Raw genomic sequence first — 27,518 nt, 5'->3', positions numbered from 1 at the left:
TTATGGGAACATACATACTGTGTGATTCCAAGTGTATGACATTCTTGATATGTATCAACATCCCTGCTATATCTCAGTCTAGTTCTGATGCTTGCTTTCTCTCTTCAAACTGGTTTTGTTTTGTTCTTTGTTTTTGCCTTTTAGAATGCGTTGTAATTTTTACTTGAGGCTTGGACATGATGTACTGGGGGAGGAACTGCTGTGAAGAGTCCCTTGGCAATGTGGTGGTGAGATGCAGAGGATGGGAAGGCTTCTGTAATCCTATGGTCAGGTCTCAGTCTTTTAGTGAGCCTGTGCCTCTGGTCTGTGAACTCACAAGTGTTTTCAGTTCCCTAGCCCACCCCCTCTTACGTGGGCCAGGATGGCTAGACAGGGCTGGAGTCGGGTGTTTCTCTCCCCCTAGACCAGATAAAACCCCAGTAATTTAGACTGTGGTGAAAGAGTTTCTCTTGAGAGCATGCCTTGTTAAGCATAGAATGCTCTGGTCTATTTCAAAGGTTCCTTTCCGCCTCCTGCTGCCAGAAGCATGGGGTGATTTTTATCTGTAATATTCACTTGAGAACCCGGTTGATCTCCTGAAGGTAAAGCGCACATAAGTAGGGGAGACTTCCCGTGCCTGTCCTCCCGAACCCACGCAGCGTTTTTAATTCTCAGACTTGTCCACTCTGAGCCTCCAGCAATTCATCAATTACAGTTCAGGTTTTTCTGCCATAGCACTGGTCCCTGCGGAGGTGTCTGCTCAGGGCTTTCTGCTCCAGTAAACTGTGATTCTCTGCATTCACCCATCTCTCTGATTTGGGGAGCAGCAGTCTGCCTTGTGACCCCACTTCTCTTATGGATCAAAAAAGAGTTGTTGATTTTTGAATTTGTTCAGCTTTTTTATTTGCTGTTACAACAGATCGACAACTTCCAAACTCCTTACATGATGGACCATAAACCATTCATCTACTGCCAGTTTTTTAGAAGTTTTATTAGAACACAGCCACCCCCATTTATTTATGAATTTTCTATGGCAGAGTTGTAGTTGCCACAGAGATTGCAAGGCCCACAGAGTCACAAATATGTACTCTCAGGTCATTTACATTAGAAGTTAGCCAATCCAGGGGTGCCTGGGTGGCTCAGTCGTTAAGTGTCTGCCTTCGGCTCAGGTCATGATCCCAGGGTTCTGGGATTGAGGCCCACATCAGGCTCCCTGCTTAGCAGAGAGCCTGCTTCTCCCTTTCCCTCTGCCTGCCGCTCTGCCTACTTGTGCTATCTCTCTGTCAAATAAATAAATTAAAAAAAAAAATCTTAAAAAAAAAAAAGAAGTTAGCCAATCTGGCTTAGATTACAAATTACTTAAGCAAAAGGAACCTTATTCTGATTGGTTTCTAGAGGCTATAAAGTACTTACATGAATCAAATCTTCCTAAATTCCCAGGAAAAACAAAAACAAAAACAAAAAATTATGTACAGTTTTTTACAGGAAAAAAAAGCCCCTTTCTCACAGAAACTGCTAGGTCCAAAATCCAAAAAAAGCATCCAACATCTTTGTAAGAGATCAATCACACTTGTCTGATAGTTTGGGTTTTTGAAAAGTCTGTAAGATTATTCCCTAGACTTGTCTTCTCATAAAGAGACTAGTTAATCTGAACTTCCTGAGTTCTTGCGCTGTGTTATTGATCAGATACATTTACTCCTACATAATGTTTACAATTGGGAAAAATGTAAAATCACATGTTCAACAATTTAGCACTATATAAATTCTGATGAGCTTTGTATGTCAACATTAATTATGATATGTAGTATGTCATTTTAAGGAGAATTTCCAAGATCCTTAGTTGACTTTAACAGTTGGAAATAATATTCGATCAGGTTAATTGATTAATTGGTTTGAGTTACATATAAAATTTCTAAGTAGCACAGAATATTGAAACATATGTCACCAGGTTATATATCTATCCACAGAGTAGATCTATATCTTATGCGTACACTATATATATGCACATATACACATATTGTATACACACACACATATATACACTAAAATATATCTTAGTGTATATACATAAATGTGCATAACTTTTACTTCATATATAAAAGATTGACCAGGAGTGCCTAGGTGGCTCAGTCAGTTAAGCGTCTGCCTTCAGTCGGTGGCTCAGTCGGTTAAGTGTCTCCCTGCCTCAGTCGGTTAAGCGTCTTGGGATCAAGCCCCAGGTAGGAATCCCTGCTTGGCAGGGAGTCTGCTTCTCCCTCTGCCCCTCCTCCCGGTCGTGCTCTCTCTCTCTCTTTCAAATAAATAAATAAAATCTTTAAAAAAAAAAAAAAGATTGACCAATTCGATTATCTAAAGTTTAAATTTTTTTTATAAGACAAAAGACATCATAAACCAAGTCAAAAGAAAAATGATCTTGGAGAAAATGTTAGTAATATATCTGACAATAGAGGTGATATCCCTACTACTTGAAGAAATCTACAAATTGTTTTTAGAAAAGACAAAGACCTGAATTTTTTAAAATGGGCAAAGTGGATGAATAGGTCATTAACAGAAGAGGAAACAGAAAGGCGAACAAACATATAAAAACATACTCGACCTCACAATCAGTCAGTAAAGTGAAAATCAAAACAATGAGATACTGTTTTTTCACTCATCAGACTGGCAAAAAGTAAAGACCGAGGGTAAATGCTGATGACCACGTAGAAACAGGTATCTACAAACATTGCTGCTGACTTAATACATTTGGAGGAGGTAATTTTTGTAAAATGATCTGGTAGAATAGATGATAATTAACAATACAGGGTGCCTGGGTAGCTCAGATGGTTAGGCATCTGCCTTCGTCTCAGCTCATGATCCCAGCGTCCTGGGATCGAGCCCCACATGGGGCTCCTGGCTCAGCGGGGAGTCTGCTTCTTTCTCTCCCTCTGCCCCTCCCCCTGTTCATGCTCTCTCTCTCTCTCTCTCTGTATCTTTCTGTCTCAAGTAAATAAATAAAATCCTTAAAAAAATTTTTTAAAAATTAGCGATATACATAGCCTGTAACACAGGGATCCCATTTTGAAATTTCATTACATTTCCAAGTGAACAATTAATCATGAGCTACTTTTCATATAATAATGGACATTTAGTGTCTATCAGAGAGTATTATTTTCAGTGGCATTTGTGAAATCTTAAAAAAAAAAAGTGGTTGGTAAATTAATCGTAAAGCAGAAATGAATACTGTAAGCCTGAATAACGATGATCCAACACTGGGTAACAGCTTGTGGGGGGTTTGTGTTGTGGGGAGAGAATAGGTGGGAAGGAATAACTACATATTAGATATTTTCCTGAAACCAAGATAGATTGGGATAAGAACACTCTAGAGGCAATTGTCAGTGACTGTTTTAAAAGTTGAATAGTGGTTATTAAGTAAAATCCTCTGTATTGGATTTCTAAAAACAGCGTTTTGTGAAAGCCTATAGAGAATATTAGAACAATATTCTATCTTAGAAAAAGGATACAGAAATCCATCATACTAGCTCTTCCCTGTCAAAAACAGATACCATCTAGAATAAAGGCAATCCTAGACTGCAGAGACAGTGCTAGTAATGTTAATAAATCAAACTGCTAAGATAATCCATTATTATTACTGGGATGATACCAGTTCCACAAAGTTCATTCTTACAAAACTGTGTTTTAGGACACTTTTACCATTTCCTAAGGTTTCCGACTAATAGGCTAGCAAGAATCCAATTTTTAACATTCACTACACCATTATATGATGGAAAACCATTGAATTTCTGGTTGACTTGTAAAGATAGTTTTTCATTTATGCGCACATTTGTTTAAGCAAATTTGGCTAAGAGCAAAATATCTAATTGACTAAATGATGAGTGATGTAACTGAGTCATGACCTCTGGCACAGTAGAGCTTTAAAAGGATAATGATTATTCTGTTTTTCAGGGCTGGTGAAATCCATATAGCATGTATTTAAAAGACATGAAAGCATTAAATGTCAACCGACTGACACCCCCTCACACACACACACACACACGGTTTTTTACATTGAGGAGACCAGAATTTTTGGTTACAGCCTCAATACCAGCGCATTATTTGATGAGGGGACATGAACAACTAGAGGGGAAAAAAAAAAAAAGGCTTTTTTTTTTTTTTAAAGGACTTCTTTAGAGAGAGGAGACACCTTTTTCATCTAAAACCAGGACATTCATGACCATGAAGTCAGGGAGGAGATTCAGAAATGTGACAAAGCAGAGAATTTGAGAAGACTTGTGAGCCTCTTTGCAAAGGCATTAGCAGAAAACCTACACATCTAAAGAAGGCAAGTCCAGAGTAGCTGCTATTGCATGTATTGCATAACAGAAAGTTATAAAGTCTGTGAGGAAAAACTCTTTAAAGTTTATACATTCTGAGCATTTCCAAGTAGAAACTAAGAATGCTCCTGAATGAGACTATCAGCTCTGATAAAAGTAGTACTTTCGTGTGTGACCCTGTGTGTGTGCCAAAAAGGAGCATCTGTGCCCTCTATTCAGATCATTCACTGCAGTTATTCATTCATTTTGGTTATTCTCACTCCCCTTCCCAAGGCTGAGTGCAAGACTAGTCTTTTATCTAAGACCGATCAATCTCTTACAGGGAGCAATTTAAAGGCTTCAACCAGGATTTGTATTACCAAGGGAGCAGCCATGGGGAGGGTTATGACCAGGCAGTGGTTCAGTTCTGACTTTTGGCAGGTCTAAGCAGGCATGCTTTGAAATGGGAGAGGGAAAGCAGCGAGGGAATAAAAATGCCTTCAGAAGGGACACATGCGGGCGCCTGGGTGGCTCAGTTGGTTAAGCGACTGCCTTCGGCTCAGGTCATGATCCTGGAGTCACTGGATCGAGTCCCGCATCGGGCTCCCTGCTCGGCAGGGAGTCTGCTTCTCCCTCTGACCCTCCCCCCTCTCATGTGCTTGCTCTCTCTCATTCTCTCTCTCTCAAATAAATAAATAAATAAAATCTTAAAAAAAAAAAAAAAAGAAGGGACACATGCTATCCACTGTGTAATCCCAGGAGGTGTCATTTACATATGCCACTCTGTGATTGGCATCTGGGGTATAGAACAATGAATGTCTCCATTTGGAGAGAGGAAGATTTGCAAATTATGGGGGCAATTAAGAAAATGTTTTTCAGGGAGCCTGGGTGGCTCAATTGGTTAAGCGACTGCCTTTGGCTCAGGTCATGATCCTGGAGTCCCTGGATCGAGTCCCGCATCAGGCTCCCTGCTCAGCAGGGAGTATGCTTCTCCCTCTGACCTTCCTCCTTCTCATGCTCTCTGTCTCTCATTCTCTCTCTCTCAAATAAATAAATAAAATCTTTAAAAAAAAAAGAAAATGTTTTTCTTCCATATGAGTTTAATTCAAAAGAATTAATGTAAGGAGCTAGTACTACAGTCCCCACTTTACAGATGAGGGAATACTGGCACTAAAAGGTAACATAGGAAAAACTAGTCTTGAGAAGTTTATCTCCCCTTTTCCTTATTTACCACCAAGTAATCCCTTTTTGCAGGCATTAAATGGACCCTTGTGCCCAAGATGACGGCCCCTTCTCCAACTCCAATGACACTCAACCTACACCTGCCTTCTGGGATCACGAAGCATGACCTCATAGTCTATATTTCACGCTTACCTTCTAAGTTTCACCTGCCCTATAGCTCAACGTTGCCCTCTAGCTGCCTTCTCAGATTAGTAGCTAAATACCTGATTTTTAAAAAATCTCTACGTAAGTATCAATGTGTGATAACGGGCCTTAAAGTTTCTTTATCCTTTTCTACCTTGTCCTCCCCAGCCTTTACCTTTTTCTTATTTCTTTTTCTCTTTTTTTGGTAAGTTTATCAATAAACTTAAGCAAGAGCCCAAAACTAAGGTAGATAGTATAAGTATGTATGTAGATACATGCATACATACATACATACATACACACCCACACATACTGTTATGGACTAAATTGTGTTCCCCAAATTTTTTACATTAAGCCCTAACCCCCAATGTGATTGTATTTGGAGATAAGACTTTTAGGGAGGTAATTAACATTAAATGAGGTCATAAGGGTGGAGCCCTAATCCAATAGGACCAGTATCCTCATAAGAAGAAGAGACACCATAGCTCTCTCTCACCGTAGATGTCTTTCACTTCTGCTTTCTAGCCTCTAGAACTGTGAGAAAATACCAGCCTGTGGTATTTTGTTATGGCTGCCAAAGCAGATGAATTCACATATTTTATGGAACATTTTATTATTCTGGACATTGTTTGTGAGTAGAGTGTCCTAAGTGAATCTCACAGCAAATGCTGTAGTAGGAGTACTGGACGAAAGTTAAAAAATCCAGATGCAGTCAAGTACTACTTCTGCCACTTTCTATGTGTGTGAACCTGACCGTGACTTCACCCCTCTGAGACGGCCTTCTCACATCTGTAAAACGATTCTTCCTCAAGGCCCTCATAGCTTGGGAATTCTGACTATTAATACCCAGAAAATGGCAGTGGGTGTAAATTATTACATATCACCAATCATTGGTTTTTCTTAGAATGGTAGGTCTGACACATTACAAGAGTTGAAACCCACACAATAACAAGAAAAATCATGTACGAGTTCCCTTATTTCTGTACTTCCATGCTTTATGTAGTTGAGATACCTGTCAGTGTGCCAAGGAGTGCTAGCAGCCACAGTAACAATCAGGCTCTTTTCCAAGGGATGTCCATTTCATAAAGATTTTGGGAGAAGAAAATGTGGATATAAAACAAGTAATACAAATTCTGCATAAAATTTGAAAACACAACCCTGGAGAGAAAGTTCAAGCTTCTGGTGGGCATATTAACTCATCTGCTCAATCTCTATTATTTACTTTCTTTGCCTTTAGGAGCATTTTGATGGAAAACTTTCTAAAATAAATACTGCAGCAGATAAGTCTTACTAATTAGAAAGGGAGCCAATTTAGATGGGGTTTCAGATTTATATGCTAGTAGATGATATTTATAAGTAGATTGATAGAAAAAAAATTATTTTACAGTCACACCTCTATCCCCAGACAGGCAACTCTCAAAAGCATGCAGTTCATCAAAAGGAAGGGAGTGTGGGGATTGTCGTCCACTCAAGGAACCCCAGATGGAACTCAGAATACAACTCTTTTCAGGAAGTCCATTGTAAGGACATCCACAGTATATAAGGTGCCAGTTTACACTTCCTTTTTGGTTTACCCTTGGTCTTGGTCAGACTGTCAAACAAGACCTACTGTCCCTTAGCCAAGGGTGAACATATGACCCGACTTAGGCCAACTGGCCTCTCCTTCTGAGGATATGAATGTGGAGAAGATAACACTGATAATAGAAGGAGCTCTTTATTCTGCACAGAGAACCTTGAAGAAGCTGAGGGCCTCTCCATTATGCCCTTCTGCTCAGGGCCCTGGAGCAGTTCTGATCCCTGTTCTTTCCAGATTCTTCAGCTTTTCCTTTGATTCTGTGAGCTATTCCCAGTCTTTCCAATACTTTCTTTCTTGCTTAAGCTGGAATCTGTTCCTATTGCTTAGTCAAAAGCCTGTAGTGTAGGCCTGCCGTCACCAGCTTCATACGCAAAAGTCATCACCTTATGTGATAAAATGAACTACTTTATTTGCAAGAAGTGAACCAGATGGCAGTTTTATTTGGCATCTTTATTTGTGTAGATTTCAGTATAAAACACAAATTAAGTGGAAGGAATCTCATATCTTTTTACCACTTTTTACCACTGTCCCTTTCCCCTTTCCTCCCCCACCTCAACTTATCTTAACTCTCATTTCATTCTTAAAAAAAAAAAAAAAAAAAAAAAACTTACAAAAAGAGTCTTGCATATCTAAATTTATTGAATATTTCTGTTTAAGAGATTGAACACTATAAAACTTTTTCTGGAGCACAGAGCATTTTTAAAGCAGTGAAACTACTCTGTGTGGTACCATAATGATAGATACATGTCATCAAACATTTGTCCAAATCCCCAGAATGTACAGCACCAAGAGAGAACCCTAGTGTAAACCATGGACTTTAGGGGATGATGATGTGTCAATGCAGGTTCTTCAATTGTAATAAATGTCCCACTCTGGAGGGGGATGTAGCAATCGGGGAGGTCATGCATGTGTGGAAGTAGGAGGTAATCTTGCTCTCAATTTTGCTATGAACCTAAAACTGCTCTAAAATGAAGTCTATTTAAAAAAAAAAAAAACCTTTTCTAAACTGTAAACAAAGCCCATACTTAATCTATTTCATAATCATAATAATCATCATCCATGTTGATTCTGGAGTGTTCTTCCGGTTTTGATTTCTTTTTGGTCTCTTTGTTTTTCTCAGTCAGATGTAAGTGATGCTCACATTGTCTCATGATCTTCTTGGAGGACATCCAGCTCTCCCCTTGTCGTTCAGCTGGTGCAGCACATTGTCCTCCCCTCACATCCGTGCCCTTGGCCTTCAGGATCTCCCTCACTCTTACGAGACTACAGGTGCAATTCCACGGATTTCCATCCAGATACAGGTGTCTGAGGCGAGGCAACCCCTCCAAGACTTTGAGGTCTAAAGCAGAAATCTTGTTGTTCCTAAGGTTTAGAACCTGAAGCTGCTTTAGATCCTTGAGTTCCATCTCAGCAATATTCTGGATGGCATTGCCTTTTAGGTCCAGCCTGGCTAAGGTCCCTGGAAGCCTGCAAAAGCATGGAAACAGGATGGGAGAGGAAGCCATGACCACCATTCCATATCTACCAACGCAACTCAGAATGAGCAACACCAGCCTTTTCTGTACCATCGTGTCCTGGTGGAAGCTAGAAAACAAGCTCCGTTTTGAAAAATTAAGTCTTATGTATGGGTCTTTAACCTTTCTCATAGGTCTTGTCTTCTAACCCTCTGAGTCTTCTGGTTCCTAGCCATAAGACTCATTTCTTGTCTTGTCAAACAGGATCATGTAAACAAATCAATAAGAAAAAAGTTGCCAATTTTTACTTGGAAAAGGCCATGAGTCCATAATTTATAGGAGAAGTAAGAGTATGGAATAAAAACATGAAAAAGTGTGGTTCTTGGGGCACCTAGGTAGCTCAGTCCTTAAGTGTCTGCCTTCCACTCAGGTCATGATCCCATGGTCCTGGGATCGAGCCCCACATCAGGCTCCCTGCTCAGCGGGAAGCCTGCTTCTCCCTCTCTCACTCCCCCTGCTTGTGTTCCCTCTCTCGTTGTGTCTCTCTCTGTAAAATAAATAAATAAAATCTTTTTTTAAAAAAGTGTGGTTCTTGGATGCCTGGGTGGCTCAGATGGTTAAGCGTCTGCTTTCGGCTCAGGTCATGATCCCAGGGTCCTGGGATCGAGTCCCACATCGGGCTCCCTGCTCAGCGGGGAGCCTGCTTCTCTCTGTCTCTGTGTCTCTCTCTCTCCCCCTGTTTCATGAATAAATAAATAAAATCTTAAAAAAAAAAAAAGTGTGGTTCTTCATGAAATATAAAAGGCAATGAAAAAATGATGCAATGTTTTATGTATGAAGTTAGAACATGGTTTTGGTTTTAATTTTTAAAATTTATTGTTGCTGGGGGTGACTGGGTGATAGACACTGGGGAGGGTATGTGCTCTGGTAAGCGCTGTGAATTGTGCAAGACTGTTGAATCTCAGATCTGTACCTCTGAAACAAATAATGCAATATATGTTAAGAAAAAAAAAAGAAGAAGAAGAAGAAGGTAGCAGGAGGGGAAGAATGAAGCGGGGGAAATAGGAGGGGTAGACGAACCATGAGAGACGATGGACTCTGAAAAACAAACTGAGGGTTCTAGAGGGGAGGGGGTGTGGGAGGATGGGTTAGCCTGGTGGTGGGTATTGAGGAGGGCACATTCTGCATGGAGCACTGGGTGTTATGCACAAACAATGAATCATGGAACACTACATCTAAAACTAATGATGTAATGTAGGGGATTAACATAAGAATAAAAAAAATTTATTGTTGCTGAAGGTGTTGTGAGGTAAGAACTTAAATTCTGTTGGTGGGAGTGTAACTTGATACCACCTTGCAAACAATTAGGTAACACATACCAAATTTAAATAACATCATGCCTTTCAACCCTAGAAAATAGTAGAAGAAAATAGAGATTTATTGATAATATGTTTGTCACATATTTAATTATATTTATAACAGAAAAAAGGATAAAGACTAATGTCTCTTAATACGGAAATTAAGAGATAATAGATTTATGTGACAATAAAAATCATATATTTAAATAATTTTTAAAATACTAATTCTATGAGAAAGCTTTTCTAACTATGACTTGAAAATGCAGAAGCTATAGCAGCACCTGGGTGGCTCAGTCGTTGGGCGTCTGCCTTCGGGTCAGGTCATGATCCCAGGGTCCTGGGATAGAGCCCTGCATCAGGCTCCCTGCTCGGCAGGAAGCCTGCTTCTGCCTCTCCCACTCCCCCTGCTTGTGTTCCCTCTCTCTCTGTCTCTCTCTCTCTGTCAAATAAATAAATAAAATCTTAAAAAAAAAAAGAAAATGCAGAAGTTATAAAAGATCAGTGAATCAACTACATTTAAAATAATAATAAAAAAAGAAATGGTGTATGGCAAAAGACATATGCAAAGTCAAAAGATAAATGATAAACTGGGGGAAATATCTGCACCTTATAACCCAAAGAGCTAATCTCCCTAATATGTAAAGGACTTTTAAAAGGTAAGAAGAAAAGGTTTTAAAATGAGACTGAAAAATGGGCAAAAGGCATGAATGGAAGTCCGCATAAACAGGAAAGCAAAACCCTTAAGTCTTCAAGCATACCCAGAATAAGAGAAATGAAAAATAAAACCACACAGAGATGCCATTTCTCACCTACCAGATTGGTAAAAAAAAAAAAAAAAAAAAAAAGATCTTAATCCTTAGCATTAAGGATTACATTCTTTGGGCAAAGCTGTGAAGAAACAGACATTCTCACACATCACTTGGTGGGACGCTAAAATGGCATGGCCCCTATGGAGGAGAATTTAGCAAAGTCTAATGAAATAACTTGTGCATTTACCCTTCCACTCAGCCATCTCATTTCTAGGAATATACTCTGAAGATATGACTCAACAAATATAAAACAGCATATGTGCATTTATTATGGTATTATTTATAATAGCAAAAGATTGGAAACGACCTAGTACAACAGTAAAAAACTACTATGCAGTCTTAAAGAAGAAAGGGGTTTGTCCCTAAGAATTATCATAAAATGATTTCCAGAAGGTATTGTTAAAGGGAAAAAAGCAAGAAGTGGAATAATATGTATAGTATGTCAGTTTTTGTGTAAGAGGGAAATGAGAATACATGTGCATATATTTGCCTATATTGGGTAAAAAAAAGAATGATAACCCAGAAGTGAATAAAAATGGTTACTTATAGGAAGTGTGTGCATATGGTTTTAACTTTTGAATCATGTTAATGGTTTGCATGTTCACAAAACAATTAAGATAAAACAGAATCAAGCCCCCAAATCGAGCACAAACAGAAACAAACATATCTAATTAATTAATCAAATGGTAATGTTGGTATATAACCAAATAAAGGAAAGAAAAAGTACTCTGACTGAATATCCTTAATGGATGTGTCTAAGCCTTAGAGACTAAGGACAAAAGGATCTGCAAGGAAATTTCTCTCACCACGTTTATTATTCATACTGCTGTTAGAAATGAAATTTGAAATCTTTTTAATGAATACTCTAAGACAAAACAAGTAAATATATTCATATATTAAGAACCAAGATTTCATTGTAAAAGAAAAGATACAAATATAAAATAAGAAAAACCCTCTAATGTTAAATATGAACTGGAGATAATGTGAATTCATCACTTAAAAAAATATTTTTCTAGTTGTGCATACTGGAAGAATCTAGAAGTAATATTACACCCTAATAGCAATGCTTCTCCAATAGCCTAAGCTCACTGAGCACCCAGATCTTAATTTCAGAATTCCAGTTTCCACTTAAAGAAGCAAGGCTTCTTAGAGAAATGACTGATTCCATGTCTGGGGCAAGGTGAGCCAGAACATCTGAATCAGAATGCAATAGCATGTTCAAAGATTAATGGGACATCCATCAGGATGGCTGTTATGAAAAATCCAGAAAATAGTAAGTGTTGATGAGGATATGGAGAAATTAGGAGCCTCGTGTGCTGTCGGTGGGAATGTAAAATGATACAGGCGCTATGGAAAATGGTATGAGGTGCTTCCTCAAAAAATTAAAAATAGAATTACCGCATGATCCAGCAATTCCATTTCTGGGTGTATACACAGAAGAATTGAAAGCATGATTGGTCTCAAAGAGGTATTTACATATTAAATAATATTACACATTATTTACATGTTGTACACCCATATTGAATTCACAATAGCTAAAACGTGGAAGCAATCCGAGTGTCCACTGACGGATGAATGGATAAGCAAGATACAATAGGTACATACAATGGAATACTTAGCCTTAAAAAGGAAGGAAATTCTGGTACATGCTACAACATGGATAAACCTTGAGGACATTATGCTAAGTGAAAAAAGCCTGTCACGAAAAAGACAACTACTATAATTCCATTTATATGACATATCTAGAATAATCAAATTCATAGAAACAGAAAGTATAATAGTGGTTGTCAGGGGCTGGGGGAGGAGGAAATGGGAAGTTGTTTAATGAGTATGGAGTTTCAGTTTTGCAAAATGAAAAGTCCCAGAGAGCAATTGCACAACGCTATGAAGGTACTTAACAATATTGCATTGTACAGTTAAAAATGGTTAAGTAAATTTTATGTGTATTTTACCGCAATTTTTGAAAAAGAGAACTAATGGAATCATGACTCGTGAACACAGGGACCAGCTTGGAGAGGCTCTCACTAGACGAATCTGGAACAATTTGGGAATCAAAAGAGACTAGCAACTTTAAATGATTGTAACACACCAAATAGATTAAGATCCCTAGGGTCCATTGTAATACTTGGAAAAAGTGGAAAAAAGAAAGAAAAATCCTCTATAATGTTAAATAGAAAACAAAAAAACCAAAATTGAATGATCACAAGTACATAAAAAAAATTATGTCTAGACATGGGCTCTAGGTGAGCAATTATGGATGAATTATCATTTTTCAGCACACTAAGTTTTCAACCTTGAATGGGTATTGCTTTATAATCAGGAAAAAAACTTTTTTTAACTGTGGATACCAATTTGGAAAATGTCATGCTAATGCCTATTGATAAAAAGTAAAAAAGAATCACAATTGTGAATCTGAAAATTTTTCTGCTACTCAACAGCTCCATATTAAGTGCTATTCTGTTTGTGAAGTATAAGAAGGGGGAAAGTTTTATAGGGGAAAAAAAGGCCCTTGAAAGAACCATTCGGATGCTATTTTCATAGAGTGTGAATGCACTGAATGTACATTCATGCTTTTTAGTAGTCAGTGAAATTTATTGTTGTGGTCCCAGTCATCTGATGATTATATACTTCATATTTGTATCCTAAGCTATACAGTGCATATACATATAGAAGTATTTGTGCTTTTGAGTATTTTATAGTCTTATTTATTTAAAGTGACTTCTCCTTAGTTGCAATAAAATTTACCTTAAAATGTAGATTAATTTACCAGGGCAAATCACTTCATACATTTTAAAAATTTGATAGTTAAATTGTCCCCAAGACAATGTAATTTTGTGCACAAACCAATTGATATAAGGTACATCCCTAAAAGTTATACAGAAAAATCTTATGTATAGCATTTGTTTTTTTGTTGTTTTGTTTTTTGTTGTTTTGTTTTGCAAGGAAAGATGGACTATTTACAGATGGTATGGCAGGAAGCAAGATTCTATTACCCTTGCAAGTACAAGGGAGAACAAGTGAGGAAAGATATGATAAGGTAAATCAGAGAGTTAAGTCTACTAATTAAGACTTGAGTTCTTACTTTGGCCATTCTATTTTCCAGTTCGTGGCTTCAGGTAAGTTATTTAGCTTAAAGCTTAAAGTTATTTAGCTTAAAGCTCTGATTTTCCTCCCTATAGTTGGAAGTGCCCAGTACACAGAAATCACATAATAAATGTTAGCTAATGAAAATGAGAAAGCCAAGTTTCCTTTAAAGCAAATATGATGATCAGTTCTAGGCTGCAGAGCCAAAATTTGTAGGTACAAATTTCTTCCTTTTTTTTTCTTTCGTGTTTCGATGGGCGTTATAACCAAAATGACATTGTAAGGAAATCACCAATATCCTGGTTTTGTGAACTTAGGGCAGTCATTTACGGCTTTGATATAATTTGTCTTTATAAGTCTGATTTATAGAGAAAGGTATCCCTGATTTTAAGACAAACCTGCTTCTAAAAACGCTACTTGTTCTTTGGGTCTGTGGCTTTTTAGAGTAAAAAGGGGTACAACCCATGTTACCAGTAGATGGCACCTGAGTATAAGTAAGATGAAGTGCTACGCCGGCGTTAGGTTGTAGAAAGCTATTCTGGATTTGAATTATCCAAATTGTGGATAAAGAAAAGATGATGTAACTTATAGTTGTTCACTGAACTGCAGATTGGTGAAATAAGAATGAAACAGCAAAAGTGAGAGCCCGGTCTTGGGTGTTCTAAGTTTTTAAGTAGTCTAGTGTTTATAGCAGAGTACATCTCAGAGGCAGGTGATCATGTGGTGGCTAAAATTCCCTGGCTCTGCAGTTAGACTACTGTGCTTAATTCTGACTCCCCCACTTACTGATGATCTGATTTTAAGAAGTTTCTTGATATCTCCTTGATACATTAATGTTCTAATCCATAAAATAATAGTTAAAAAATGTGCCTACATTCATAGGATTGTTGTAAGAAGTAATGAGGAATAACACATGAATATAAATTCACTGCTGGGTGAAGTCAGTACTTAATTAAGTCAGTACTTGATACTAGGTATTATTTTCTATCTCCATTAGTACATTGAGGCAAATGTAGTAGATATTTGAATATATGTGTACCTAAAACCATCTACTATTATTTCCTTGGTGAAATGTAGAACGGAGAATGGTAGGCAAAAGAAGGGATTTGTGATTTGTGGTAGGATACACAGCAACTAGCAACAAGTTAGGTTAGGTTAGCAAGTGGCAAGGGATAGGTTGCCATGTTTATAGTTTATTAATAGGAAACTGAATTTTAAAGTACAATTTTGTGTATGAATAAGACCCATGCAAATAAAAGTGTACTGTTTTGAGCTCATAAATAAAAGTCTTAACAATTAAAAATAAAAAACAGTATTGTGTTTTAATGCTTTATGGGAGGAAAATCACAGAAAAACTTTTCTGGACCATTCCCAGTTTCCAATTCAGAGAAAAGCTGGAAAGTGGGAGGGGGATTTGATGAGGAATTTAAAAATCACTTTCTACAGGGAACACATTGCTCTCATAGCTGGCCAAGTTCTTTGACAGAACAGACAGTTGTGCTGCTTAATTTAAGCCTCACAGGAAAAGCCCACTCTCATCTCATGTCCCTTGCTCGTTGTTCTTGCCCATTACTTCTCCACCTTGGCTGCACATTAAATTCATCTGGGGAGCTTTTTACAAATACTGATGCCTGGGCACAAATCTTGGAGTGTCTGTTTTAACTGCTTTGAAGAGAGGTCTGGGCATAAGTATGCTTTTTTCAAATTTCTCCAGATAATTGTAATGTGGAGTCAGATTTGAGAATTATGGCTAGCTCAGGCTTGCAATTCTATTATACACTCCATTTGGCAAAAGCATTGTGCTTTCTGTAGTCACTTATTAAAGCACACAAATGCCCTGGCAGGAGTAAATAATTAAGCTACTTTTCACTCATTAAACTTAGCAGGATTACTCAACCGAATGCTTTCTAAAAGCCACCGGAATAGAGAAGTCCACTGCGTTCCCAATTTTGCCAAGGTTCTCGCAGCCCATTGAGAATCCTTGATAATAACAGTCACTACCCAACCTGTTTTATGAGTTTTTATTCTATACACGATTATTTTTCTTGGAGTATGGGTATACAGTGATAGAAAATAAGACTTGAAACATAGTAGAGAAATTACTGAAATGACAAGTATTAGAGTCTTGAAACACTGAAGGCATGTTTTTTGCCTTAAGGCCTTTGTATTGGCTGTTCTGTCTAGAATACTCCCCGCACCGCCAAACAGCTTCACAGCTAAATCTCTCACCTCCTTCCAGTTTCTGCTCAAAGCTTACATTTTCATGAGAGTTACCATGTTTACCCTATTTAAAATTGCAACCAGCCACCCCAACTCTCCTGAACCTGGTAATCCTGCCCTTTTTTGTTGTTGCTAACTATAACACCTAACACCATCTCGATGTTAAATACTTACACATTCTGTTTATTATTACCATTTCCCTGCTGGAATTTAAGCTGTATAGAACAAGAAGTTTTGTTTTTTTATTGCACTGATATCCCAAGTGCCTGGTAAAGTACATTAATTGTATGCACATGCTTATGCATTAAAAAATTGATTAATTTCAAATAACCCTCAATACATCTTTTAAAATACTGATTTCCATTATAAAAATCACTTCTGGTGTTTTGCATTGGGTACACTTACCATACTGTATAATAAAATATCTTTTTTTCAACTAGAAAAAATGAACATTTGTACATATCAAAGATAATTTTTCCCTTTCTCATTGATAACAAAATGAAAATAAGTAAATTGAGTGTCATAGGATTCTACAGAAGCCAGAAGTTGATATGCTAATTATGAGCAATTTGATAATGATAGTCAACAGAGCAAAGTGCCATCTTTTCCCCATAAAGCACCAAAAGGAAAATGAATCCACTGATAGGCATGTATAATTAACGTTTTCTAAGAGAATAATAGGGCTTTATTCTTCTACCGTTTTTTAATTTATCTACTTCATACATGTAGGACATGGAATAAGGTTTACCTAAAAAAGGATCAGTTAATGTCAACATGTACATTAGTTATCAATGATGACTGGGTGAGGGAACAGGACAGTGGGTTGGGCACAGAGAGAGGGATATTTGGAAAGAGAAATTAAATGTCAGAGTGTGAGGGTGTGTGTCTGTGTACCTGTGCGTGTGTGTGCATATGCATGTGTTTATGAGAGAGACAACCAAAAACACAAGGTGAGACCAACCCAAATGGACTCACATACCCACAGGCAGACACACAGAGAAATAAGCAGAGCTGTGTTAAAGTCCTTTAAAGATTGCAGTGCTGAGAAGCATACGAGGCCTCCAAATACATAATTCAAAATAAATACAAGATCAGATTATACACTTGTGATTTTTGTCATAACTACTATTTCAATGCTTTTAAAAATATAAACATCTTACTACATTTCCCCTTCATTTCTCTTCCGTATCCTTGTTTGGCTAGTGGCTAAGCATGTACCCAGTCTGCCGGTTGCTGGGTCCCAGGCTACATGCTTAAAAACCAAAACACACTTTTACAAGAAAGATCCCCACATTATGTGTGTTAGCATACTTCACCAAAGCGGCATTGCCTATTTTCAAGCATAGATCTCACCTGTTGGTGTCTTATCTGACAGGCAAGATAAATTAAGTTAGTGCAGGATTTAGTTAGAGGACTGGAGATTCCAAAACCCTGTCTACAATCTCTACACTTGAGTCCTAGGACAGCCTTGATCAGATCATTTACGTTTGCTCTATTTTTTCTTGCTTGTCTAATGGGCTTCATTGCCCCGATCCTCAGAAAACGTTTAAAGTGGTCACCATAAATAATAACTCCCCCTCACCTTAGCGGTATAGACAACAGCAGGTTCTGCTCCAAGGCCAGGTTGGAGAGCTGGGAGCACATCTGCAGGGCTCCAGCTTCGAACAAGCTAACAGTGTTGTTGTCCAGGAACAAGTGTTTCAAGTCTCGGAGGTCGTGGAAGTCTTGCGCCGTTACTCTCTGAATCAGGTTATTGCTAATGTCGAGTTTTTGTAGCCTTGCTGGGAGTCTGAGGGGCAACATTTGAACCTGGTTTTGGGACAACTCAAGAGTAGTTAAATTGGCAAGTATCTGCGCCCCATCAATGGAGGAGAGTGAGTTTTCTGACAAATAAAGATGGGAGAGATGGTCCAAGTGTTTCAGATCTCGAAAACTTACCACTTTGAGCTGGTTTCTCTCCATTTTTAAAGAGAGCAGAGATTTGGGCAGATTAATAGGAATTTTAGTCAGAAAGTTACCACTGAAGCTGAGAAATTGCAAAGACTGTAGAGAAGTGAAGAAACTAGCTGGTACAAGATGGAGTCTGTTATTCTCCATGCTCAGGCGTTTCAGGTGGGGAAGGGCCAGTGGTCCAGCTACAGATTCAATATTGTTGTCATCTAACATCAAACTCTGCAAACTGACAAGAGAGGAGAGCGTGCTGGGAGACAGAGAAGAGATCAGATTGTTTTTAAGCTCAAGGATTTTTAATTTCTTTAGTCCTTCAAAATCGGATCCGTGTAGGACATATATTGAATTGTCATTTAGTTTTAACACTTCAAGACCGGCTGGGAGAATCCTGGGGACTTGTCTTAACTTATTTTTGCAGAGTTCCAAGGTCTTCAAGGTACTCAGAGTTTTGAAAGTGTCATTTTCTACTGACTCTGTTCCACTGGCCAGCAGAATAAAATCTTCTAAAGCCAACATTTGGGTGAAGCTAGACATCTATAAAAAAGGCAGGGATGGGTCACAAAGAGAGAAAAGCAGTAAATTAAGATTATTGTGGAAAAAATACACATTATCATTCAATACTAATGATACTTCAGATTTCTCTTCAGGATCTATTTAAAATTATCTCTTGGAAAATCAGGTCTTGACTTTTTTTTTTTTTTTGAGAGAGACAATAAGAGACAGAGCAAACATGAGTGGGGGGGAGAGGCAGTGGGAGAAGGAGAGGGAGAAGCAGATTCTCCACTGAGCAGGAAGCCTGACACGGGGCTCAATTTCAGGACCCTGAGATCATGACCTACCTAAGCCGAAGGCAGACGCTTAATTGACTGAGCCACCCAGGAGCCCCCATGACTATTTTTTTTAAAGATTTTATTTTTAAGTAATCTCCACACCCAACATAGGGCTCAAACTCACAACACTGAGTTCAAGAGTTGCATCTCCACTGACTGAGCCAGCCTGGCGCCCCAGGTCCTGACTATTTTTTATTTATGATTGCTAACAGTGTAAGATATCAAAAATACATTGAGCTCTTTCACACACTATTGGTGGACATAATATTAGCTAACTTTTGGTGCATATTCTCTGACCCAGCAAGTTTATTTCTAGCCAGAAGTACTTACAAGTTGCACAATGATTTATACAATAGGATGTTCTTTGTTGGCATCATCTTATAATAGTCCAGAATGGGAACAATCTGGAAATCTTTCACCAAACTATTAGCAGTTGTTAACTCTACAATGTAAAGTTATAAGAGATTTTCATTATCTTCCTTTTGCATTGTTTACATTTTAAGTTACAAATTACATTTAAAAAATTTTAAGCATTAAAAGTAAAAATTTTAAATGTCATAGACACTGCTATCACTAGGATGGGCCTATCAGAGAAACATTTTTCAACTATATTATAGTTGGAAAAACTAGCCTAGCCTCCCTATTCCCTACCCCTCAATTTGCATTCACTGATGAAAAAGATTCATGAAGAAACAAACAGGATACATGTGTTTCCATGTCTGTAAAGCAAAGATTCCATTCGTGCTACTCCTCTCCTAGATTTTAGAAATGATCAAATCTGATATACTTTCTCCGTGGTTTGCAAGTTCAAGTACTCCTATCTTTCCACCTATCTGTCAACCTCCTACCTTGCCATCTATGTCTTCTCAGGTTGATGTAATCCTTGGTATTTTGTTCTCAGAGTAAGATCATCTCTAGGCAGAAAGAGGAATTGTTCCAGGTTTTCTTCAGCTTGATAAAGATTCACAGAATTTTCAACCTGCTTTAGAATTCAACTGAGTTAAAATTTTCAAAGCATGGGGCACCTGGATGACTCAGTTGGTTAAGCATCTGCCATCAGCTCAGGTCATGATCCTGGGGTCCTAGGATTGAGCCCGCATTGGGCTCCCTGCTCTACGGGGAGCCTGCTTCTCCCTCTCCCTCTGCCTGATGCTCCCCCTGCTTGTGCTCTCTCTCTCTCAAATAAATAAATAAAATCTTTAAAAAAATGTTTTTCAACGCACAATTTAATGTCTTACTATCTACAGTTTTTAAATGTTTGATTTAATTATGCAGTTGAGCCCTTTTGTAATACCAATGCGTGGTTAACACCCTCAAGGTGGGTTAATTTTGCATCACATATTTATTATAGGTACTTATATTCTAGGAGGACATGTGATGTGAATTGTGGCATATTTTAAAGCTTCTCCTAATATGATACTCGTTAGAAGAATCTTATGTTAAAATTTCCATAAACAGATGTTTTTAATTGTAATAGTTTTGGCAGTTACCTTGGTTTGTATATTGCTGCTAATATGTGATATTTTCTTAATTATTAATCAGATGTATTAATTAGTCCTAGTCCCAATTATAATAGTAATTTTTTCTTGCACTTGAATATCTACAAGTGCCAAGTGCTTTTTTTATATTGTTAAAAAAGAAAAAAACACAAGCCCCAAATGGAGTCATTTGCCCCCACCTGTGACAGCAAACCAAGACTTAATTACAGTTATAACCGCTCCTAAGAATGTGACCTTTTAACAGTCAACCTGAAATTTCCTGATCAGCATTAGTGACATATAATCATGATTAAAAACCCTGCCCATCTCTTCTTCCCACAAGGAACTTGACGGGACCTGAAACCATCCTTACTTACTGATTTGTCTATAACTTCCTTGCTCCACCCTCCTGCCTATAAGTCCTCCCATTGGGTACAGCTTCTGGGAACATCTCTCTGCCTGCTAGATGAGATGCTGCCTGATTCATGAATCGCTTATTTATTAGATCTTCAAATGTACTCAGTTGAATTTTGTTTATTAACAATACATTATCACTAATTCTTCTAATAACCCTTCAAGTTTGCTATTATCAAACTTGAGAGACTTGAGAATTTCAACAAGGTCTGTTGGACTCTAAACAGACTGAACTCTAAACTCTAAACTCTTTCTCCTCAACTTACCATTTTCTATTGCATCTGGTCTACAATTAATGTTTTTCAAAAAAGACAAAATCTAGACACAAATTATAGAGATTTAGAAAAGCAGAAATTTTAGAGATTATCTAGTTCAAATCTCCCATTTAAGGGATGAGGAATTTCAGCCCCCCCACCCAAAATTAAAAAGACCTGCCCAAGACTCTTCTTTAGTAGACTTTTCATTTCTATGTGCCCTTTCTAGGCTTTCTTGCATATAAAGTCAGAAAGGACTCTAGACATAGATCTTCACTTCTTAGATTGCTGATCTTCCATAAGAACTTGGTGCTATTAATAGTTCCACTTTTATCTGAGTGACCACAAACCCTAAAAGATTGCTGAGTATGCAACAAGTCTCAGGGGTGACATGGACCTGAATGGGCAATTTATTTGGGGACGAGACAAATAAGGTGTAGTATCAGAGCTTCAATTTGTCTTCATTTCTATTCGTCAAACGTACAGACTGGCCTAAACAGTCAACATAATTCATGTTCTTAACTGAATCCAATGGACAGTTGTTTTCTTTTATTAAGTATAGAGACACTTCTTTTTTTCTTTTTGTCAGTCAATGCAGATTACTTTTGGTTATTATTAATTAAAATGGTTACCATCTTCTTGGGGCTCCAGGCTGGCTCAGTGGGAAAAGCATGGGACTCTTGATCTTGGGGTTGTGAGTTGGAGCCCCACGTAGGCTGTAGAGATGACGTAAAACTAAAATCTTAAGAAAAATGGCCGTCATTTTCTAAGTATTCACTATGGTTATCTTTATAAAATCTTGTGTGTAAGCACGATTATTCCCTTTTTGGAAAGGGAAACTAAGGCCTGAGAAGGTAAAATATCTGGTCCAAGTATGTCTTGCTAGCAAGTGGAAAAGTTGAGCCCCCAACCCAGATTTATCTTACCCCAGCACACATATTTTTATTTTAACCTCACTACCATGACTTACATTTAGCAGGAGAATATAAAATTCTGGCACCACAAACAGTGGGGAAGATACTGATTTTCAAATTTTCAGTTGAATTTACAGAGCTGACAAAGGAAAATAATTCTGCTAGACCAGTTTTTTCCATTTCCCTGGACTAAGCTGAACTGTACTCAAAAGATGTAAAAAAAGAGATGCTTTTGCCCTCGAGCTAACCTTGAGGCTGCTGTGAGTTTTTTCAATGTTGCTTAAAAAGCAAGGCAAGTAGGGCTTGGTGTTAATGATTAGGTGTAGGAAGTTTCCCTAAGTACAATTCCTGCCATACATTTTTACAGTTTAGTGAACCTAATATATACGTAGATAAAAGTTACACTAAAATACGAAAAGTGAAAAAGAAGCAAGGCAAGTAAAATGAGGTAGAGCAGAGAAGCAAGGCCTGCTGCTTCCTCATGAAAGGCTTTGTTTCTGGTTTCTTCTGGGTAGCCTCTGCTGCAAGCATTAGAGGGCCACAGACCTTTCTTGGGATCCTTATAGGTTCAATGTCCACAGGATAACTGAAATACCCTCATAGTTACAGCCTCAGACCTGTATGCATCAAGCCAGTAAGGAGTCTGTAAAACAATGTTGGAACTTTTCTTCCTGATCATCAATGCTTGTTCTCTGTAAACACTTTTAAAGTCCTGACAAGTATGGAGAGAATATAAAAATAATCCATAATCGCCCCGCTTGGTGATCAACTCTGTTCATGTATTTCTTACCCAGGAGGAATTTGAAGTAGGTTCTCTCCTTCCACAAAAGATGGAAAGCACAATCCTTTTAATTGACTGCTGTCATTGAGACACTCCTATTTGTCCTCTAAATGTAAGAGCCCAGACTGTAAAACTCTTAGAAGAAAATATGGACATAAATTTTCATGACCTTGGGTTTGGTAAAAGCTATCTTGGATACGACACCAAAAGCAAAAGTGACACACATGTAGAATAGTAAATGGGACTTACTGGAAATTAAAAACATCTGTGCTTCAAAGGACACCATTAAGAGAATGAACAACAGCAACAACAACCATAGAATGGGAGAAAATTTTCTCAAATAATAGATCTGATAGGAGATTTGTATTTAGAATATGAAAAGGACTCTTACAACCCAATAGGGAAAAGACAAAGAACCCAATTTAAAAAAATGGGCAAGGGATGGTCATATAGACATTTTCCCCCAAAAGGATATGCAAATGGTCAATTAGCACACAAAAAGAGGCTCAACATCATTAACCACTAGTGATATGAAAGTCAAACCATAGTGAGATACTAACAGACACTCACTAGGATGGTTATAATCCAAAAAAGGATAAGAAATGTTAGCAGGAATGTGGAGAAACTGGAGCCATCACACATTACTCGAGGGATACAAAACAATGGAGCACTTTGGAAAACAGCCTGGCAGTTCCTCAAATGTGAAACATAATTACCATATTACCCAGAGATTCCACTCTTAGGTATATACCCAAGGCAGATGAAAATATATGTCCACACAAAAACTGGTACATGAATGTTCTTTGGAGCATAATAGCCCCAAAAAAGAAACAACTCAAGTGTCCATCAACTAATGAATGGATAAACAAAATGTGGCATATACATACAATGGAATATTATTTAGTCTTTAAAAGGAAGTAAATTCTGAAATATGCTATAAGATGGATGAACCTTGAGGGCATTATTTTAAGTGAAAGAAGCCAGTGACAAGAGACCACAGGTTTAGGGAAAAAGATTGACTTCAGTTTGGGGCATGTTATTTTGAGATGATATACATATATGAAGAGGTCCAGTAGGCAGCTGGATAAGTCTGAAACATGGGGGAAAGGCATGAATTAGAAACTCAGTTATGGGAGCCATCATTCCTTACATAAAGTGAAGTCACTTAAGGAGACTGTACATAGTAAGAAATGGAAAGGCTGAGGACTGCAACTCCCTGGAGAAGCCCCCAAAAATAAGGGGCAATGGAAGAAAAGAAACCTACCAAAATGGCAGAAAAGAACTATCAGAGAGGAATCATGAGGACATAAAAGTGTGGTGCCATGGAAGGCAAAAGAGTGAGAATTTCAAGAAATAGGAGTGAGCCAATGTACTAAAGAGAACAGTTTTTTAACTGTATGGAGAAGGTAGAAACCAAACAGTGGTGAATTAGAGAATAAATAGGAGGTGAAGTAGAGACAGTAAGTATAGATTATCCTTTTACAGAGTTTTGCCAATAAAGAGAGGCAGTAGCAGGAAGAGACACAGAGTTAAAATTATTTTATTTTATTTTGAAGATTTATTTACTTATTTTTAGAGAGAGAGAAAGAGAATGCAAGTGGTGGGGAGAGGGAGAGGGAGAGAGAAAATCTCAAGCAGACTCCCTGCTGAGTGCAGAGCCCGATGCAAGGCTCTATCCCACGATCCTGAGATCATGACCTGAAATGAAATCAAGAATCAGACACGCAACCAGCTGAGCCACCCAGGTGCCCCCAAATAATTTTATTTTTATTGTAATGAAAGAAGCCTATTTATAGGCTAGAACAGGGCACTAGTAAGGAAAGAGCAACTGAAAATATGGGTGTGGGGAGAATGATGGAGCAAGCTCCAGGTAGAGGTGAGGAAGATGGACTCCAGGGCATGGGTGGGACGCTGCCTTGAGCAGAACAAGGGAGGTCTCATCCTCTCTGTCTGGAGGAAAGAGTTTGCAGAATTGAATGGAGACAAGTTAGTCCACAGTGAGCAGGAGTTGAGGGAGATCAAGACTAATGGCCTCGGTTTTGTCAGGATTAGTCAATAAAATGGGAGGCTAACCATGGGTGAGAATGAGGATAGTAGGGATTGAGAAGACAACCCAAACTGTACTGAAGTTTTGGAAGATGTTGATGGAATGTAGGAAAGCCTGGCCAAGAAGAATTGAAAGGACAGATGGGTGACACTGAAGACCCAGATGAGGTCAGAGACCTTAAATTTGCAATGTTTCTACAAATTTGTGGTTGTTCCAAACCACACATTTATACACACATATGTGTAGAGATGTTGTGTGATCCTCTCCAGTGGCACCCGGCTATCCGGGTAGATGTAGGGTTAGAAGTCTCCATGAGGTGGCAAAAGAAGTAGAGTATGGCAGCTGAAAGCAAAGAAGATAATGACCAGAGAGCGGGAGAATTCGAGATTTCTGAGTGGAGGGGTTTCAGGTATAATGGTTATGATATCACCAAGTAGATGGCTGTGGTGAAGTGGAAGCATAGATGGATACTTTCTCAGGAGCTCAGGGAATTCTTATGAGCTAGGACATTGCACGCTGACGGCACCAAGAAGATGCAGGACTCGGGATGGAGAGCAAGACCAGAAGCCAGGAGAGGAAGGGGCTGAGGCACAGTATGAGACAAAGGAAGAAGAAACAAGGAGTGTTACAGCCCAGTGGCATGCACCTCAAACAAGTAGGCAGTTTTACAGATGAATGGATAATAAAGGCCCTCATGTCTTGAGGGCAGGAACTGTGTATTTTTCATCTTTTATCCCTAGTCTCAAACACAGCATTCACAGTCACAAACACAAATTATACAAATAAGTAATAGAAACATTTTTAATTGTGAGATATATGTATGTATCCATGGGCGTACACATGGTTCGTATGCGGTATGTGTTCGTATATATGTGTACATATATGTGTGTATACATATGTATATAATTTCTATTGCTATTAATCTGAAGATATTCTAAGGTATACAGGCACCTGATTCTGCAGAACATACATCATATTCACCAAAGACAGCTAAAATACGGTCATTTAAAACCTAAGGGTTTTTAAAAGAGATGTATTATTACTTAGAGCTTTTTATTTCCTTCACAAAACAATCCTGTCTTTCATCAACCTCTCTGCTGAAACTACCCTTCCAAGAGACAATTAACTGGATTAAAGTCAGAGAAGTGGCAGTATTACCATTCAGAGAACGTAAACCAATGACAAACGTGCTCATTCGATCACTGAATTTGATGAGAGGTATAATTTCATCTTACTGGCTGCAAGCAACAGTGATGAATCATTACCAGGCTTAGCTGATACTTCAGCTCTTGGCATCTCAGGCCCTCAGAACAAATATTTAAGCACGTTGCCCTTTAACCAGCTGTCCTGCTTGAATACTAAGACCTGACGGGGTCAGACTTGCTCTCTGGCATTAGGCACTAGTGGATTACAAGAGGACAATAAACATGTCCACTAGGCAATTTTGCATATTGAGCCTTGAAATCAATACCACGCCACATACTTTAAACTCTCCGTGTTTAGGCGCACCTACATTCAAATTTCTTAACCAAATGAAAGGGGAAGGTGTCTCTATTTGGAGGGAAAGTACATCCACCTGCTGACTCTCTGCACCTGCATCAGAGATGTATTTCCTTATCTTGGGGTTTGGATCTAGGAGGGAAGAGCAGTGACTGGTAAAGACAAAATCAGAGAGCCATTGAATTTTACAGGTAAAAGGAGCCCGGGTTCACCAATCTAACCCAACCTTCTTACTTCACAAAGGTAAAAAGTAAGGCCCAGAGATTTTTTAACTGTTTGCTTAAGATGATTATATCTCTGGATAGGGGGAAAATTAGGATAAGAACCCTTGTCTCTCCATAACTTCCAAAATATCAAAGGCCAAAAACAAAATTCCTTTGTATTATAAAATTCAGACAAATCTATAGCACTCTTTGCAGCACTCTGAATAGGTAGGCATAAATAAAAAAGTCAAAATTAAAAGTTCATAGAACAAGTACCGCAATAACACGCCAAAACAAAAACACGTATTTCCTCCGTAGATGTTTCCACAAAGCCCCTGATGCCTGGCAGGTATGTAGGGTCCATTATAAATAATTCTCATATGCTGGGCTTCATCTTGATAGTCTTACAATGCTCTAAGGATCACCTGCTTTCTACGGCACAGACAAAACTCCTTTTTATCCCCCGAAAGCACTCATCCTTAATCGTGGGGACAGCAAATAGCCATTTGCTCTCAAACTCTCTTTGTTAAGAAAGAGCCACTTCTTTACTTCTACTTTGCAACAACATAATTACATTTTAAAAAAATAAAAACTGAAATAAAACATCATTAATGATAGATTCTGATGGTTCTTGACTGTGTCTCTAAAAAGAAATATCCAGAGGCATACACCCATCTCAGCAGTAAAGGGCAAGCAGATAGTTAGTGCAACAACCCGAACTTGATAAGTACCACTTTTGAGTGTTGATCATTTACAGCTCCACGGTCGCCCCTCACCCTGCCTCAAAAAATAAGATTGTGGCAACTAGACCGTAGAACGGTTACCTGAAGGTGTGGAATTTTGCTGTGGCTAATGTAGAGCTTCTTGGTGGTGGAAGGAAGAGTGGATGGCAGCTCCGTTACCCTGTAGCACTGCACCGAGTACACGGACTCACAGCTACATCGGCCGGGACAGGTAGGATGGAAACCATAGCTAAGAGAAAGCAAAACGAGGAAAGCGTAAAGCAGATGCAT

General features: G+C 38.3%; 1 protein-coding gene and 1 long non-coding RNA gene across 2 annotated transcripts in view; one reads left to right on the top strand and one right to left on the bottom strand.

The window, feature by feature from the left end:
* Positions 1-9,186, top strand: part of LOC135365608 (uncharacterized) — a 12,621-nt gene extending 3,435 nt beyond the window's left edge. Inside the window, exons 2-3 of the long non-coding RNA XR_010413746.1 lie at positions 5,523-5,735; positions 8,330-9,186. This is a non-coding gene — a long non-coding RNA (uncharacterized LOC135365608). The remainder of the gene's footprint in view (positions 1-5,522; positions 5,736-8,329) is intronic.
* LOC123837088 (nephrocan-like) lies at positions 7,798-27,518 on the bottom strand. The gene is made up of 3 exons (XM_045866059.2): positions 27,330-27,518; positions 17,717-18,618; positions 7,798-8,676 (listed from the first exon to the last, which is right to left on the bottom strand). Exons 1-3 carry the CDS (start codon positions 27,516-27,518, stop codon positions 8,235-8,237), a joined length of 1,533 nt encoding a protein of 510 aa, XP_045722015.1. The 3' UTR covers positions 7,798-8,234.

Source organism: Mirounga angustirostris, unplaced genomic scaffold, assembly GCF_029215605.1.
Source record: "Mirounga angustirostris isolate CCGP_5_RB_7025 unplaced genomic scaffold, mMirAng1.0.hap1 SCAF_8, whole genome shotgun sequence".
Classification (NCBI taxonomy): domain Eukaryota; kingdom Metazoa; phylum Chordata; class Mammalia; order Carnivora; family Phocidae; genus Mirounga; species Mirounga angustirostris.
Note: the sequence above shows the minus strand (reverse complement) of the source record. Positions and strands in the feature narration are given on the sequence as shown.

Coding starts and splice junctions, on each gene's coding strand:
- LOC123837088 (XM_045866059.2), bottom strand. CDS start 27,518: ATGCATCTGCTTTACGCTTTCCTCGTTTTGCTTTCTCTTAGCTATGGT. Junction 18,619..27,329: donor GCAAAATTCCACACCTTCAG/GTAACCGTTCTA, acceptor CCTTTTTTATAG/ATGTCTAGCTTCACCCAAAT. Junction 8,677..17,716: donor CTGTTGTCTATACCGCTAAG/GTGAGGGGGAGT, acceptor ATGCTTTTGCAG/GCTTCCAGGGACCTTAGCCA.